We start from the raw sequence: 16,858 nt of genomic DNA, 5'->3' as shown, positions 1-16,858 counted from the left end.
AGGGCTGCCACCTGCTGTCTGAGGGCCCAGCTCCACTTGTCGGTGGGAGGAGGACAACCAGGGCTGCCCCCAACCCGTACCGCATCGGCCCCTCCCCGACTTCCCCAGCCTGCCACCCCTCTCTCCGCCGGCTGGCGCCCGCCCCCTCCCACACGGCCCTGGACAGCCGAGGTCCTCCGCCCCCGCCCCCGCCGGCGCGGGAAGGCTGGCGGGCGGGCGGCCGTTTGCTTTTGAATTTGGGCGGGGCGCCCTGAGTGGCCCTTTCAAAGGCCGGCGGGGGCGGGGGCCGTTCCCAGGCGCGCCCCGCCCTCCGCGCCGCCCCTCCTCCCGCTTTCCCACGCGCCCGCCGCCGGCGGTTCTCACGGCCCGCGCCCCTCCCCCGTCTGGGAACGGCTCGCGCCTGCCGCGCTGGGGGTGCCCAGGAGCCCCGGGAAGGGGGCGCCTCCCGGGCTCATCGGGGACGGTGGAGGGGTATGGCCACCTGGGGGGGGCTTCGGGACCACTGGGAGGAGGCTGTGTGCCGCCTGGGGGTGTGCTCGAGGGAGGGGTGCTATGTGCTCGCAGTGGGGTGCTCAGGGGCCACAGGGGAGGTGTACGTGCCGCCTAGGAGGGTGCTGGGGCTGTGGCGGTGTGGACGGTGGGGGGAGGGGGAAAACCAGCTAGTGGGGATAACTGGGGGCCACAGAGTGGGGGTGTGTGCTGCCCAGCGTCTTGCCAGGGATGGGCGTCAAGGGGGATGTGCTGTCTAGGGGGAGGTGCTGAGGGGCCGAAGGGGATGGGGAGCCACCCCAGGGCCTGGGTCCAGAGGGCATCCTCTGGCCCAGATTCTGTTTGATTAACCCAGGGCGCGTGGCTACCCACCCACCCTCACCTCACAGAGAGAGCTAGGGGGTCCTGGCCATGCCTGCCTGGGGACAGTGTGCACTGCTCCTCGTTGGGGTCTCCCTGCCGTGGGAGCACGTCCGGGGCCTCCCGTGCAGCTCTCTCACTTTCTCTGTTCCTTCTATGAGCCTGGGAGAGCTGGGTGCCGGACTTGGGAAATGCAAGGACAGACCCTGATAAGCGCGAACTTCAGAGCAGAATCCCATGTTTCATCTGAAATTCACATAGTGGTCCGCGTTCTCCCTGGCCCCCCTGGAGGGGGGCTGTGACTGTCTTGTGTCAGAGTCCGGGATGCGACGAGAAGGGGGGGACTTGGCCACCTGTCCAGGCCCAGTGGCTCACACCCCTCTGTCTGCCTCAGTGGACACTGGCCCGACCCATCCAAGTGAGCTGGACGTGGGGTCTCATTCTGACTGGCTTTAGATGGCCTAAGCTGGGCTGTCAGTCCGGCTGTCGCCATGCAGCGGGGTCTGCACGTCCAGGTCCTAAGTGGGCTCTGGGCCAGGGCTGGCACAGTTGGAAGGAGAAGGGGGTGAAGGCTTGAGAGGACCAAGGTACACAGGGTGGGGGTGACCAATTCCTGGGCCATAGGCCTGCCGGCCCCAGAGAGCCTGAGGGAGGGGCTCAGACCCTCCCGTGTGTCCCTAACCGGGTGGCCCTAGCCGGGCAGTGCCCCTCAGTCAGGCCTTGTGTCCAGACTGTGTCCTGGACACCATGCTTATCTTTCTGCCCGGGGCACGTGGCTTTCCTCCCATTGTCCCAGATGCCACTGTCCCCTCCCCATCTGCTGGGAAAGGCGGACTCTCCCGGTCAGGACTCCTCCCACCCCAGGAACACACCTCCGGACCTCCACCCCCACCCCCACCCCCACCCCCGTGCGGGGCACTGCAGGCTGCTGGGCGAGCACTCAAAGGCACATCCACTCACGCAGGCCCCTTGTCCTCACGTGACATGCCGGGTCACACAGGCTCCGTGTTCACACGCCTGACTCACGCCCACACGTGGACACACTCAGCTGCTCCAAAGCTGGTGCCCTTGCACCCCGAGGACCTGGGTGCTTCTGAGACACACGCCTGCGGAGTGCCAGTGCACACGCGTGTGCCCAGACCTGGCGCTGTCAGGGTCTGTCACAGACCGCAGGCCCCGGCACCCGTGGCCCCTGACCCCCCAGGGTGCCGACAGCGCCAGAGGCCCATCCCCCGCTCTGTCTGCGGAGACATTGTCCCGGCCCCACAAAGGGGATGGACCGTGGCCTGGTGGGGGAGGGGCCGGGCCTGTGGGAACTGACCTTCCTGGGCCTGGGGGCAGGGCGGGCACAGAGCGGGGCCCCTGCAGGGCTGCCATCCCAGGTCTCCAGCAGTGGGGATAGAGGGCCGCAAGCCTGCTTCACAGGTCAGAAGAGCACTGGCTGGGATTTTAAACCTTCCCAGGCAGGCCCCATCTCAACCACACACCTCCCCGGGGGCCTGGGGCCTGGTCCTGCTGCCCCAGCTTGTGCCCCTGGCTGGCAGGTGGGGGGTTGAACCCTGCAAGTGCCTGGGGTCTCGGCTGTGGCGAGAGGGGCCCCAGTTCTCCCAGACCCCGACCCAGTGCCAGGGCCAGGAGGGCCCTCCTGGGCCAGGCCAGCTTGTCTTGAAGGGGTCTCGGGGGGCAGCTGACCCAGGACCCCTCGAAGTGCTGCCGGACAGCGTGGGAGAGTGAGGTGCGGAGCAGACCCGGGGCGGCGCCTAAGTGCCTGTCCGCGAGGTGTCAGGCCCGCCCCCAGGCCGGGGGTCTTTCATACCAGCCCTTTGTCCCTGGCCCTGCACCATTTGTTGGGGGCAGCTCTGGGGGGTCATGGTGCACAAGGCAGCCCTGGGAGGCCTCTGGACCCACCGTTCTCAGGACCTCAGGCAAGGTGGGGCAGGGGGTGGCGCTTGGCAGGGACCAAATGGGCCATAGGGCCCTGGGAACTGACACTGGTGCCCTGCAGCCCCTCTGGCACGAGTAGGAGACACTTGCCGAGTGTAGGTGTGTACGGAGAGGTGCCAGAGACACCGCCACCCCACGCTGGCTTTTCTCGCCCAGTGGCCGCGCGGGGATGCTGTTTATTTTCTTCTGCTCTTCTGTGCTTTGCTGTAAATTTGCTCTAAGTGAGCGAGAAATGAGCCACTACTCTAGAGCGTGTCACAGCTCCTCAGCCCAAGCCCCCTTCCGCCCTGCCCGTGGGGCCTCCTAGGGCCTGGGTACCAGACTGACCGTGGGGCCTCCTGGCGCCTGGGTACCAGACTGACCGTACCTCACATCCCACTGGGTGGTGGGCCTGGCCTGCCAGGGAGCATGGTCAGGCCGGCTGCTGGCTGGGCAGGGAGCCTTGCCCAGGTCCTGCTCAGAACTGGGTCCCTCCACTAGGCTCCCAGCCTGGAAAGGCCACTTCCTGCCGCCCTGTCCCCTAGGGACCGCTGGTCCTCTCTCACGCCCTGTGCCCTGGCAGCCCCTGGTGAGGCCCATCTCCCACCGCGCCCCCCTCAGCACCCCACTCGGGGAGGCCCAGGGCTGATGGGGCTTCAAGGGTGTTTATAAGCAGTTCGCACGGCGCTGCTCTCAGCCCTGGCAGGGGCTGGTGGGCTCTGGGCAGGAGTGTGTGCGAGGCCCCTCCCACCGCACTCTGTGGCCCAGTCCGGCCTGCCAGTGACAGCCCTCTCCCCACTCCCGGCACCGGTGCACCAGCCGTCCACTACCTGGTGGCACAGCAGACACCATGGACCACGGCAAGTGTGCGTCCACGGCTGGTGGGAGCAGACGTGCCTGGGGACACACAGTTCAGGACAGACCCCGTGACCTCGCCCCTGCTCAGCTCTGGCTGCGCTGGTGGCAGTCACTCCCCGGGGAGAGTGATGGGTGGGGGTGGGATTCCTGGGCTCAGAGCTGAGAGCTGGCCTGCTCATGGGCATGGCTCCCAGCACCTGGGAACCGACCCCTCAGCCCTCCAGCTTCCCCCTCCCCAAGTCCCAGTCTTAGAGGAACGGAGGGCGCCAGCTCGCACACCCGCCAAGCCCAGCGAAGGACTGGGGGCGCCTCCCAGGAAAGTGGCCTTTCCTGCCCTCCTTGGGCCTGGGGGGAGGGAACAGGCCGTAGAGGGCGGACCACCAGACCTGGCCTGCCTGGCTTTGGGTCCCGGACCACCACCAGTTCCCTGGGCCAGTCCTGGCTGGCAGCCCACCCCGGAGAGGCAGCCTCATGCCCTGGGGTTGGGCGTCACGGTGGACGTTGGCCCCAAGCACCCTCGGAAGCTGTGGCAACCAGGCATGCAGGTGGACCCCTGGGACAGGGGAGCCAGGAACCTTCCCAGCCCCTCCTGCCCGACTCACCTGGCCCCTCCCACCCAGCCAGGCTCTGGGGGTGGAGGCCCGCCCTGCCCCCAGGCTCCCAGGCTGGATGGGGGCAAGGAGACGGGGGCGGGACCAACAAGACCACACTGTCCACCCGTCCAGGGCGCCCATGGCCCCCCACTGGCGTCTGCCCAGACCTGCTGGCAGCCGAGGCTGGGGTCTGCACACGCCCTGCAGGAAGTGGGACCTGGCTCAGACACCACCTGCACGCACCCCCTTGTCTGGGGGCTGGCGGGGTAAGGACCCTGCCAGGTCAACCAAAGTGTGACCGTGAGCAAGCTACTCAGCCCCTCGGAGGCCCCTTCTCCACAACGGGAGGTCAGGGGCTCCGTCCCCCTTTGCATGGGGAGGGTGATGGCTGTGCGCTCAGCTCCGAGCCCCACAAGGGTAGGGCCGCGGCCACCCACAGCAGGTGGTGAGGCAAGCGTTGCTGGGCCGTGAGGTGGACAGGATATGGACAGGGAAGCCCTGGGTGCCAGGCCCTCCTACAGATGGGGACCACAGGACTGGGGGTGGGCAGGTGGCCCAGAACCGGCTTTTCCAGCTGGGAGTGGGGGTGGGGGCCAGGGTGGCAGCAAGACCCGACAGTGGGCAGCGGCCGTGGGAAAACTAGCACCGGTGCTTCCCGAGGGTGGGGCCGGCCCTCACGGACAACAGCACCGGGCGTTTGTCTGCGCAGTGACTCAGCGTGAGCTGGCGGCCCCGCCCAGGCATACACACCACCAGGCCTGGGAAGGCTGGCGGACCCCTTGCGGAGGACCCCACCCCACCCTCCTCCCGCTGAGCCGTCCGTCCCACACCTGCTGGTGCTGTCCCCTCGGGTGGCCTGGACAGGGAGAGCCTGGGCCTCTGTGGCAGGCAGCCCAGGGCAGCGGCCGGAGACTAGACGGCCCGCCTTTTCTCAGCTTCTTCCCCAGCTGGGCCTGGAGTGACCACGGGCCTGACCTGCAGCCTGGGCTCTGCCCTCACTCCTGCCCCAAGAGCCCCTGGACCTGCAACCAGGAGGGCAAAGCCCACAGCGGTCTCCCTGTGCTGGAGGCCAGCCCAGAGTCTGGCCGCAGTCGGTGGGGGGAGGCCCCCAGAGAGGCCCAGGGGAGGGTCCTGTGTGAGGATCAGCCCAGCCCCCCAGCAGAGGCGGCCCCGCCCTCTGGCGCCTGCCCACCCCCCTGCCACCCCGGGCTGTGATGCTGGAGGCCAAGCAGTGAGGCCACAGGTAAAGCAGGCTCCGTGATGAAAGGCCGTGGGAAGAGGGTGGGGGGTGGCAGGGCAGGAGCCCTCTCCCCGCCCCAAGCCCGTGGCTCCAGGAGCCCGTGGCCACCGCCTACTACCCACCCCAGGCGCTCTGTCGTCCAGGGCACTGACAGGGCTCACCAGGTGAGGAGGGGGCCCGGAGCCGTCGCTTGAGCACCCATCGCGGCTCCTCCTCCCCGTGGACAGGCTCACCCCCCTTCCCGTGACAGGATACCTGCATGTACCCGCCTGGGAACTGGGTTTCAGCGGGCGCCCGGGCCCCCCACCCCATCTTCTTGCCTCGCTCTGGGAATCCTATGTCCAGACCTGACACCCCGCCAGGCAGTGGTTGTCATGGAGCAGCCCCAGGGTGGCCAATTGCGAGGGCAGGATGGGCCCCACAAGCCCCACCCCACCCTCGGGGACAGTAAGGTCGGTGCGGCTGAGCCCGCTACATGTCCTCGACCCGGACTCTGCGTGGAAGCGAAAATGGCTTTGCTCTTCTGCCCCTCACACACTCGGTGCCCAGGAGCCGCCAGACCATGCCAGCCCCTGGCACAGGGCAGGCAGCAGGAGTCATCAAGAAGCGTGGACGGGCTTCCTTGGTGGCGCAGTGATTGAGAGTCCGCCTGCCGATGCAGGGGGACACGGGTTTGTGCCCCGGTCCGGGAAGATCCCACATGCTGCGGAGCAGCTGGGCCCGTGAGCCATGGCCGCTGAGCCTGCGCGTCCAGAGCCTGTGCTCCGCAACAGGAGAGGCCACAACAGTGAGAGGCCTGCATACCGCAAAAAAAAAAAAAAAAAGGCATGGACACTGACATGGCCCCAGCATGCCCCAAAATGGGCTGAGGGGTCAGAGCAACTCTAGGGCCGCCCACCCTGACCCTTTGATGCTGGGCCTGCGTCCCCCACCAATGTTTAACCATCCCAGGGGGCCCAGGTTTGGCTCTGGATTTAGGGAGGACAGCTGGGTGATGGCAGAGGCCTCTAGCATCTTAGGACTTAGAAGAGCCTGCCCAGGGCCCACTTGGAGCCCATGTAGTCAGGGAGGGCTCCCAGGAGGTGGTGCGCCCCATGGTCTTGCAAGAAGAGGAAGGGAGGTGTCGTGCGTCTCTGTGAAACCCCCTGGGCAGACCCAGAGCTGCAAGGAACACAGGGCTGGGGCTGGAGGGACGGAGAGCACCTCCACAGACTCAGCACCTCCTCCGTCCCTAGGCTTGCAACTGTCACCAGTACCTGAAAGTCTCCAAGGATGTAATGAAGCAGCTTGTGTGGCTCAGCGGCCACCCAGAAGGCCCTAGCGGTACAGGTGAGTGTGCCTCGCTCAGGAGAGGGCTCCGTGGAGTCTGTGGGCAGTGGCCCAGCTGCTGCGTGCTCCCAGGGCTAACCTCCGGGGACGGCCAGGGAGGTGCCGGTGCCAGGGTGGGGGTGTGGGGGTGGACAGTGCCCAGGGCTGGGATGAGGGCCGCGGCCTCTGCTCCCCTCTGTGTGGTGTGCAGGCCACTGGTCCAGGAGACCGGGAAGCTCCAGCACTCAGGGCCCCCAGGATAGTGTCCCCCACTTTCTCTGCCGTGGGCCCTGCTCAGTCACCCTGCCCCACACGTGGAGCGCACCTGCACACGGACGCATATGTGTATCTTGCACATGAAGACATACACACACGCTCACTGGCACATGCGCTCTCACACGTGTGCCCGTGCACACTCGGTCACGTGCGCACAGATGAACGCACGCGGGTAGAGCGCACACTTTCACCTGCGTACACTTGCATCGCTGGCCTTGCCCAGTAGCGGTCTGAACGCAGGTGAGCCTGGGTGCACAGGAAGGAGGGCGAGCCCCGCTGTCCGCCCCCACCAGGGCAGGTCCTATTCAGGGGCCCGGCCTCAGTTTCCTTCCGTGGAGGGCGGGATGGGGTGGCTACAGAGGGCATCTTGGGGCAGCCGAAAGGGTGAGCTTGAGACCGGGGTGCCTCCGGGCCCCTCTGCACAGCTGGTGTTCCTCCAGCTGTTCTCACTGTCCTTCCCGCCTCCCTCGGAGATTTGGGGCCACCCACGTAGTGGTTGAGCTGTCACGACGGCCTGTGTCCGGCCCTGTGCAGCTCTCAGCTCTCCACAGCATGGCCAGGACGTGCTGGAGGCTGGGGGGAGGGGCAGGGCACAAGCAGCGCCCCCCACAGGGCCCCCCCGGCTCCAGCCCCGCCGAGCCCCCGACACCCCACCCAGAGGCTCACACTTGTCCTGGGCAGCACCCTCACGAGCTGGCAGGTAAGGGCTGGGGCCAGACAGGCTGTGGCGGAGCAGGGAGGCCAGACGGAGGTCATGGCCTCGCTGGGCTCCACAGGGGCGACAGGGCTGGTGTGGGCGCCTCGTCCATTCAGATCTGGCTGCAGTTAATCTGGAACCATCTGCAAAGAAATGTTTGCCAAGCAAATTACGAGGGTCAACGGGCCTGGGGGACGCTTCTCCCACCTGCTGGCCAGGGCTCCTCGGCCGTCGCCGCCTCCATCCCGCACTGGCCCCTGGCTGATGCCGGCCTGGCCGTCACACCGTGCCCTCGGTGCGGGTGGGGCCCTCCCGCAGGGTCAGGAGGAGGCCGCCTCCCAGGGTCTCTCCCACACCCTGAGCTCCAGCGGTCCCTTGGGCCCCTGCCCGCCCACCGACCTGGTGCTGGCTGGTTGCGAAACTCCCTCCTTGGCAGTGGGCTTATCTGCTCATCGCCACCGACGGGCCGCCCCCACCCCCCCTGCCCGCCGGTTCTCAGGCCTCCAAGTTCCCTAATCGGCCGATCTTACGCCCAGAACATGGTTCCCAGGGACCTTTGAGCCCCAAGAACCTCCCAAGGTGTGAGTTCCCATGGGAGGGGACTGGGCTGGCGCCAAAGCTTCTTGGTCCCCTGCCCTTTGACCTCTCTGCTGGGGGTGGGGGAAAGGCTGGGCACTTCAAGGTGCCCTGTGGGCGCTGGGGCTGTCAGTCTATCCTTAGAACAGACCCTGACATCCTTGATTGACAGGTGACGAGGCCGCCCAAATCGAGGATGAACGGGAGACAGGTGAGCCCTGGGAGCACCCACCAAGGACACAAGGGGCCCCGGCATCTGGACCCCCCCCAGGATGGGGCAGAGGGGACCACTCTGAGGGGCTGGTCCCTGTGCCCTGGGGGGTTGGGGGGCAGTGTCAGGGAGGGCTGGGAAGAGAGAGGGGTCAGTCACCTGTGATCCAGAGGTCCCTGGGTAGGGGAGGCAGGGTGGGGGGGTGGCTAGGGAAATGGAAGGAGGGGCCCCTGGAGAGAGTGGGGTGGGGGCCGCATGCCTAAGGGCGGGGGCTCAGGGTGGCTGTTCCGCCTGTCCAGGCTCAGCCCCAGAGGAGGCCCCTGGGGGCTGCACCTACGAGCCTTCTTGCCGCTGGCTGGAGGAGGAGGACCTGCAGAGCCGCGTGCCGGCCACACTGGGCGACGGCACCCGACTGCAGCTGTCGGGGGTCCCGGCAGGCGTGCTGCGGAGGCCGGGGCTGCGGCATTTCTACTGCTGCACGGGCTGCGGCAAAGTCTTCTGGGAGGGCTCCCACCTGGGCCGAGTCGCCGAGAACTTCCGAGAGGTTCTGGAAGGTGTCCCCGGCTCCCGCGAGCCGAGCAGAGCCCCCAGCCCAGCCAGCAGCCCCTCCTGAGGACTGGGCCCACGGCCCTGTGGCCTGCCTCACCCCTGGGGGCCCAGGCAGCCGGCAATAAAGTGGAAAAGCTGCACTGGTGGTGGCCGTGGACTCCCGCTGCTGGGTACCGTCTCACCCCATAGCCCCGAGCGCGCTCAGTCCCTCGCAGCCGTCCCGGGAAGACGGAGCTTTCCTCGCAGGCAGGAGGCTTGGACCCTGAGCCAAGAACTGCCCGGCGCTCAGCAAGGAGGCATTCGGGAGGCATGCCTGGAGGAGGAAACGGCCTGGGCAGAGGCGCGAGGGCCGCACCGGGGGGGCTCCCCAAGTCTGCTGGCGCTCAGCGGGGCTGGAGGGGTGCAGGACGGGTGGCTGGGCCCCATGTGCTGCGTGGTCCACCCACCTTGCTGTGGCGGTACGTGCTGGCCCCTGCACCACTCACTCCCCACAGTGGGCCCGGGGCCCAGCCAGGCTGCCCTCGAGACCCTCCTGGCGCTTCAGACTCCAGTGAGCGCGGATGGGGGTCCTTCCTAGGCAACAGGCCCCGGCTGGGCCATGTTCCTACAGGGCCTCTTTCCTTCACGCAGGGTCAGGGCTGGGTGGCCTCCTCGTGTGAGCGAGACCAGCAGTCAGCACCGTGTTGGAGGGCCCTGAGCACATGTGCGTTTGAGCCTCCATCCTCCCGACGGCAGGAAGTAGCTGCTGCCGCCCCCACTCCCAAGGGAAACTAAAGCTCAGAGCCAGTGCCAACACCCAGAGGGCCCACAGGGCCGGGCGGTGGAGCCGGGTCGGGGCTCCTGCGAGCAGAGGGCCTGGGCACAGACCCGTCTTGCCCTCGCCTGCCTCCTCCTGGCTCACCCCCAGGAATGCACACCCACCCCGGCTCACATCCCTTTCCTGTCCTTCCTGCCCCGGGGCGGAAACCAGCTCAGATTTGCTGAGGAGCCAGGCGGAAGCCTCGGAGTGGCGGGGCCTGGGGGCGGGGGAGGGTGCCGCCTCTCCCCAGGGCGGGGCACACCTGCAGGCCCGCGGGGCACGGACGGTGCCATGCCGGCCTCTGCCCCATCCCTCTGTTCCTGACCACACAAGGGTGGCCAATGCCTCTGAGCCCCCCAGGGTGCAGCCCCCTACTGGGTGCCCGGCACTGACCCACTCAGCTCCCCAGCAACCCAGGGGCCTGCTGGGCCAGGGCGTCGCCCCACAGATGGAGAGAGGAAGGCCATCCCAGGGACGTGGGCTGCGTGCGAGGGCCAGCTCTGCCACCGAGCCAAAGGGGTGGGCAGGGGTGCCAGGGTGAGTGGGCGCCCACCAGGGCGGGGACCCTCTGCGCTGGGGTGCTGCTTCCAAGAGCGGGACCTCCAGCCGCACGTCCTGTCCTGGGACGGCAGCCCCGTCCACACTCCTTCCCCCCGTAGGGTTAAGAGGAAGCAGCCGGGGGTGCCGGCCCCGCTCCCCAGCCCAGCTGCATCCTGGAGACTCTTCTGTGACCCGAGGCCCTGGTGTCGCAGCCGGCCCTGGACAGACAGAGGCCGGAGCCAGGGAGAGGCCAGGACCACAGGCTCAGGGAGACGAGGCCCGTGTCCTTCCAGGCCCGCCAGGCAGGTCCGGCCCCAGCTCCGCTCTGCCCTTCCCCCTGCGCAGCCCTCTAGGGAGAGGAGAGGACAGCTGACTGGGACCTGGTCCTCACGCCACGCCCGCCCCATCCAGCTGGGCTTCCCGCCTCCCCACCCCTCTGCTGCCCAGACTGGCTGCGTCTGTCCGGGGACCCTCCGGGCTCACTCGCTCCCTGCCAGCCCATCCTAGGCCCCAGCCCCCACCCTGGTCCTGGCCCATCGGGAAGTGCCTTCCGTGCCCCGTGACCGCTTCAGGCCCCTTTCTGGGCTAGGGGTCAGACGCCAGGCCGACAGGGTGGGCTGTGGCCCCGGTGCCAGGCCTGCCGCTGCAGCGATTGTCTGCTGCAGTTCCTGCCCCGGGCGTCCTTCCTCCGCTCAGGCCGCCGCTGGCCCGGGGCTGAGTGTTTGTTATTTGATCTCTATCCTCTCGGCCCTTCTACCAGGTGTCTGGGCTGCTGGGAAGAAACACTCTCCTCTTTCCCACGCTCCCCGACACATTTTAATGAATTAGCTGGAAGCCCCGCCCCCACTGCCCGCCTGCCCGCTCACCCTCCCACCCCTGCCGAGCGCTTTAAGGTGGCCACGGGCCTTGGCCCAGCTCTGGCCATCGCCCCTTCCACACTGTCCTCTCCCGGCCGCCCCTCCCAGACCTTCCCAGCCTTGGGGAAGGTCCCCAGAAGGAGGACCCCAGAAGGGATCCCCAGAAGGAGGTGCGAGCCCTCTCCAGCCCTGGACTCCATCCCACCATGGCCTTCCAGGGTGTCACCCCTGGGCCAGCTCCCAGGAGGACAGGGGTCCAGGCTTGCAGTCAGGGTTGGGTCTGTCCCCCCAGATCCAGGTTGAGGGCTTCTCCCTCAGAGCCAGTGAGCCCCCTGCCTGTTTGTGGAAGTGACCACACCACCAAGGAATGCCACGCACATGGGAGGGGCTTCTCTGAGCCCCAGGACTGGGTCTGCAGGGATGAGCCTCCTCCCCCCGCAAGGCATTTGGAACAAACATCCTCCTTTTGGACATGTCCTTCAGCAAACATGGGCAAGTGCTTCCTGGAGCCCGTGCCCCACATGTCCCTCTCCCTGTCCTGTCCTTGAACAGGGCAGCTCCTGGCACATGGGGCGTGGACCCGAGCGACCCCGAGAAAAATTACCCTCAGCCGCGGTGGAGCAGAAGCCACGGGCCTTCCATCGGCTCCCCGTGGACAGGTGGACAGGGTGGCCATCACCCCAGCCCCACAAACGAGCAGCACATTGAGGGGGAGGCCCAGGTGGTAGCCGGAGCTACACCTGTCTGACCCATGCTGCGAAGCAAGGGTGGGGCGGGCAGCGACCTCAGGCTATGCTCCTGTGGCCACTCCAGCCGCACCGTCCCTGCCAGGGGCACCGAGCTGACGATTTCATGGCTCGAGGTGGCGGCCGCGCGTTCCCACACTGAGCTCACAGGGGCCCTTTGTCTGACGCCCGCCAGGGGTGTCAATGGGACTTTTCTCCCAGGCTCTGCTCCCGGACCCAGCGGGGTCTCCAGATGCTCTTCTCCAGGCCAGGGGGCCTCAGCCCACCTGGGCTGGGGCTTCTCTGTGAACCTACCACCTTCTGGGGACGGCCCTGGGCACAGCCAGGCCCTGGCGGATACACAAAAACCACAGATGTGACTGGAAGGAGGTCCTGCCCTAGACATGTCCTCAGAGATCCCTCCCCTCCATGCTTTTCCAGGGAGCGGCAGGCAGGGGCGGGTTGCCCAACAGGTCATGGCCTTGCACAGGGTCACACCTCCCCACTCCAAGGGTCCCTGCCCAGAGGTGAACGTGGGTCTGGGTGCACAGAGCCCAGGACAGCCTCAGCTGGGCCTCCCTCCGAGCCATGCCTTGACTCTGGTGCTGGGGAGGTGGTCAGTTCAGCAGCCACTAATCCAGGCCCCCTTACTGCGCCCATGGACACGTCCCCACAGGATGAGTGGGGCAAAGGAGGGGCTCCCAATAGGGGCACCCACGGCCAGGCCAAGCACAGCCCCGGGCTTACCCACCTGCATAGTGGAGAGCTCCTGGGGGTAGGGGGGTGGTTAGGTCTGAACAGAGCAGCTGGACCACCAGCCTCAGGAAGAGAAGAGCTAAGCAAGGGGCTCTGGCGGCCCTCCCCGGCCACTGGAAGGACCCCGAGGGAGTCAGCCAGGGTCAGGCCTGAGGTCTTGCCCAGTGTTTCCTTCGGTTTGGCTGCAACTCCTCCCAGGTCATGGAGCAAGGTGAGGGCTCACCCTGAGTCTCGAGGCCTGGGGGGCATGGGGCAGACACCCACCGAGCTCATCCCCAAACAAGGCCTAACAGGGTGGTCTTCCCTGCCGAGGCCCTGAGCTGCCTCCCCAGGAATTCCCAGCAGCCTCTGAAACAATCCCAGTGCCTGCCCCAGGCCTACTGCTCCGAGATTCATTCCTCCTTAATTTCCAACGACCACGGCAGAGCTCTGGACTGTTCAATCCTATCGAGGAAATGGGGCTGCAGTGTTCGAGTGTCAATAAAAGATGCGTTTACTGTTTGGAAATGAGTCATTTCAGAGTTCTCTTTCAGAGCAGCATTGGCACCTTCCCTGGGGCTGCTCACCTGGCCAGGCCTTACCGGTCCCGTTCGTGCTGATGGGGGTGGCCCAGGAGAGCGCGGCAGGCCCCCACTGAGGAGCCCCACTGCCAAACCGCCCCCAGCCCTGGGCCTCCGCACCTACAGACCTGCTGCTTCTCCGGGCAGGGCGGAAGCCTCAGGGCCTGGCCCCTCGTGCCCCTCAAGTTAGGGAGCAAACTCGGGGTGACCCGGGCCGCCAGGGGAGCCGTCCTCGAGCGGGAGGGCCCCGCGTGGCTGAGGTCACACGCCCGCGCTCTTCGTGGGGGTGTCAGCCTCGTGGAAATGCGTCCCGCGGGCCGGGCTTGGCGGGTCTCGTCACCGCGAGCGCCCGGGGTGCTGGGAACGCTGAGGGTCCGTGGCCAGCGCTCCAGGAGAGCAGAGTGAGACCCGGGATCTCCACCCAGGCCCCCCGAGTCTGAAATGCCCGCGAAGACCCACCCAGGGGAGGCCGCCCTCGGGTCCCCTCGGGGTCGCGCTCGGCCCTGGGCCGGGCCTGGTCTGTCCTCACAGGGAGCTTGGAATTCCCCGGGTGGCCGGAGGGAGAGTGGGCGGGACGACGGTAGAGACGCGGACTCCCCCCCCCAACACACACACACACACACACACACACACACACACACACACACACACACACACACACACACACACACACACACACACACACACACACACACACACACACACACACACACACACACACACACACACACACACACACACACACACACGGCCACCTGGCTCCCGGCCCCGTGCGGCCGGCGACCAGCGCCCCCTGCCGCGCTGCACAAACCCCCGACACGCCCCCGACACGCCCCGCCCCGGCACCGCCCCCACGCGGGCGCCGCCCAATCGGCGGGCCGCCGGCGCGCGCGTCACGGGCGCCCTATTGTTATGCAAATATAAAGGAGGTAAAAGTCGCCCAGGCGCGGCGGGCGGGTGGGCGAGTGCAGCGGCGCGTGGGGAGGCGCGTGGGGGCCGCGTGGGAGCCGCAGCCGGAGCGAGCAAGGACCGGGAGCGCGCGGCGCCGCCGCCCCGGCCCGGCCGGCCCCGCGAGCGCAGCGCCCGCCCCGGTCGCCCGCCCGCCGGGCGCGGCTGGATGTGGCGGGGGTCCCGCGGCGGCGGCCCCTGGCCCCCATTGCCCGGAGCGCCTAGCGGCGGCGTGCGGGGCCCAGGGGCGCCGCGCCCTCCATGCGCCGCGGCGCGCCCCGAGGCAGCCGGGGGCCCGCGCCGAAGCCGCCGCCCGCGCTGAGCCCCGGCCCGGCCTGCGGCCAGCGCCCGGCGGCAGCATGAGCCAGGCCGAGCTGTCCACCTGCTCGGCGCCGCAGACGCAGCGCATCTTCCAGGAGGCCGTGCGCAAGGGCAACACGCAGGAACTGCAGTCGCTGCTGCAGAACATGACCAACTGCGAGTTCAACGTGAACTCGTTCGGGCCCGAGGGCCAGACGGCGCTGCACCAGTCGGTCATCGACGGCAACCTGGAGCTCGTGAAGCTGCTGGTCAAGTTCGGCGCCGACATCCGCCTGGCCAACCGCGACGGCTGGAGCGCGCTGCACATCGCCGCGTTCGGCGGCCACCAGGACATCGTGCTCTATCTCATCACCAAGGCCAAGTACGCGGGCAGCGGCCGGTGATGCCGGCCCGGACCCCGACCCGCGCGCGGAGCCCGCGCGTGTCCTCCCTGCTGTACCTTCCCTCCAACTACCTCGGTGTGCGCCCGGCCCTCGGCGCCCGCGGCCACCACAAGTCCGGCGCGCAAGTCGGTGCCCACGGGAGCCGCGCCCGCCCACCCGCGGCCCGGGGTCGGCGCCCCCCGCGGCCGCCGGGGACCGGCCGGAGCGCTTCCCACGGCCCCGCCCGCCGCCGCGCGGGTGGGGGCAGGGCGCGGGCTCCAGCCCCTTTGAAATTTGAGTCTCGCTACCAGCAAGTTCGGAATCCCGAGACACCGGATCCTCCGCTCAAAATGTTCTCCTGAAGGTGGAAGGACCCGTGGCCGACGCGCGACGGAGACGACGCTCTGCTCTTCCCGGGCTTCTAAACTATTTATCACGTGTGTGCATATTTGTGGGTGATGTTTGTGCGCCTGAGTTTTCTGTTTGGAAAATATTTCGCGTGGTCAATGTGGTTACGAGGGGGAAGATGCATTTTTTTTTTCTAGTCTTAAAACTAAAAACTTGAGTCTGTCATTTCTTGGTTGCACTGAAATACCGCCCAGCCTGCTGGTTTCCCCGTGCTGCTCCGTCTCCCTCCGGCTTCTCTCCCTCACCTCTCTCCCCTCCTCCCCGCCCTCCCTTTCCTCCTCTCTCTCACACTCACACACACAATTCCGCGTGAGTTTTGGAAGCCCCCGGCCTCCCTCCGCCTTGTCCGGTGAGAGGCCACCATCCCCCAAGCCTGCCGGTTTGCAAAGCTTCCGCGGGAGCCTGGGTGCTCGGGTGTGGCGGTGATGGGGGGGGTGGGGGTGGGGATCAAGCCTTTTCTAGTGAGTTCTATTATAGTTAACAGTCGATTGCACACTTTTTTTAAAAAAGTAAATGGATTTGCCACGATTAAATGTCATAACATTTATGACAGAATATAAAATATTAACATATTTTAAGCCAAGTTTTAGGTGTATTTTTTGAATCTTGGTTATAGACCCAATTTTAAAGGGCGTTGTATCCAGCGTTGTGAAGGCAACTGTACCCATATTTATATTTTTATAAAATGCCTATAAGACTGTGAATCTCTTGTGCTAATTGCTGAGTGAGCTGAAGGGCCGCTTTGCCCCTCTTCAGCCTCCCGGAGCTTCAAGGACCCGATTCGAATCCGAAAATCCTGCCACGGGGGAGGGGCCGCCGGGAGGGGCCGCGCGAGGACCTAGGACGAAGGCGGTGCTTCTGCGTCACTTTCTGTCCCGAAAGGCGCCCTTCCTGGTTTCAGAGGTTCCAATTTTCTATGCAACCCCACACCCCTTGTTGTTTTGATCCTGAGAAATAAAAGAGAGGCTGAATTATTCAAATTTAAATGAGGCTTCCCCTGGGTAGAAGTGCTGCTGACCCTTCGTGCAAAAATGGGGAGCACTTGAGGACACAGGTGGGTGGAGGCCCTTTGTGCGTGGCTGGTCAGATTTGGGCAGTCATCTGTGGCTTTTTATAAAACTTTGTGTGAGAAGAATATATTGATAATGTCAGTGAAACACGCAGACATTGAAACTGAGGCACAGATTACTCCAAAAGGAGTTTTTCTGTATATTTTTTCTAGATGCAAATACCTTTTTTAATTATGTTAATTAATGTTAAGACTTTCTAGGCTTACATGGAAGCTGTGTATGGGTCCCGGTGTGATCACTTTTAACTGGATGAAGTCTGCAGCACATTCCTGAGTGTACGATATAGACTTGTAGCCCAGCGTGAAAAATTTATAAATAAATTTTTCATTGATCTTTTTATATTTAAAAAAAAGTTTGTTGGTTCTTCTTGGGCTTGGCACCGGGACGAGGGTCAGGCGGCAACATGCTGTTTGCGGGTGACGGCTGTGCAGC

The 16,858-nt window shown here is 66.0% G+C and overlaps 2 protein-coding genes across 22 annotated transcripts in view; both read left to right on the top strand.

The window, feature by feature from the left end:
* EXD3 (exonuclease 3'-5' domain containing 3) overlaps positions 1-9,237 on the top strand; it is a 76,545-nt gene extending 67,308 nt beyond the window's left edge. For 19 of the 21 annotated variants that reach the window (XM_049711199.1, XM_049711198.1, XM_033415198.2 and 16 more), the window contains 3 exons: positions 6,699-6,792; positions 8,493-8,531; positions 8,831-9,237. In XM_049711199.1, the coding sequence (XP_049567156.1) occupies positions 6,699-6,792; positions 8,493-8,531; positions 8,831-9,144 (447 nt within the window). In that variant the 3' untranslated portion in view covers positions 9,145-9,237. Of the gene's footprint in view, positions 1-6,698; positions 6,793-6,982; positions 7,288-8,492; positions 8,532-8,830 lie in introns of those variants that run through there. The other 2 variants (XR_007477992.1, XM_049711195.1) reach the window with 2 other exon arrangements.
* A 5,387-nt stretch (positions 9,238-14,624) lies between these two features.
* NRARP (NOTCH regulated ankyrin repeat protein) lies at positions 14,625-16,327 on the top strand. Its single transcript, XM_033415254.2, has one exon. It carries the CDS (start codon positions 14,625-14,627, stop codon positions 14,967-14,969), a length of 345 nt encoding a protein of 114 aa, XP_033271145.1. The 3' UTR covers positions 14,970-16,327.
* The last annotated feature ends 531 nt before the right edge of the window (positions 16,328-16,858 follow it).

This window comes from Orcinus orca, chromosome 6, assembly GCF_937001465.1.
Source record: "Orcinus orca chromosome 6, mOrcOrc1.1, whole genome shotgun sequence".
In the NCBI taxonomy this organism is placed as follows: domain Eukaryota; kingdom Metazoa; phylum Chordata; class Mammalia; order Artiodactyla; family Delphinidae; genus Orcinus; species Orcinus orca.
The sequence above is the reverse complement of the archived record's forward strand: the minus strand, read 5'-3'. Positions and strand labels throughout refer to the sequence as shown.

What these genes read in the sequence shown, in the direction of transcription:
- NRARP (XM_033415254.2), top strand. Translation starts at nt 14,625, where the DNA reads ATGAGCCAGGCCGAGCTGTCCACCTGCTCGGCGCCGCAGACGCAGCGC.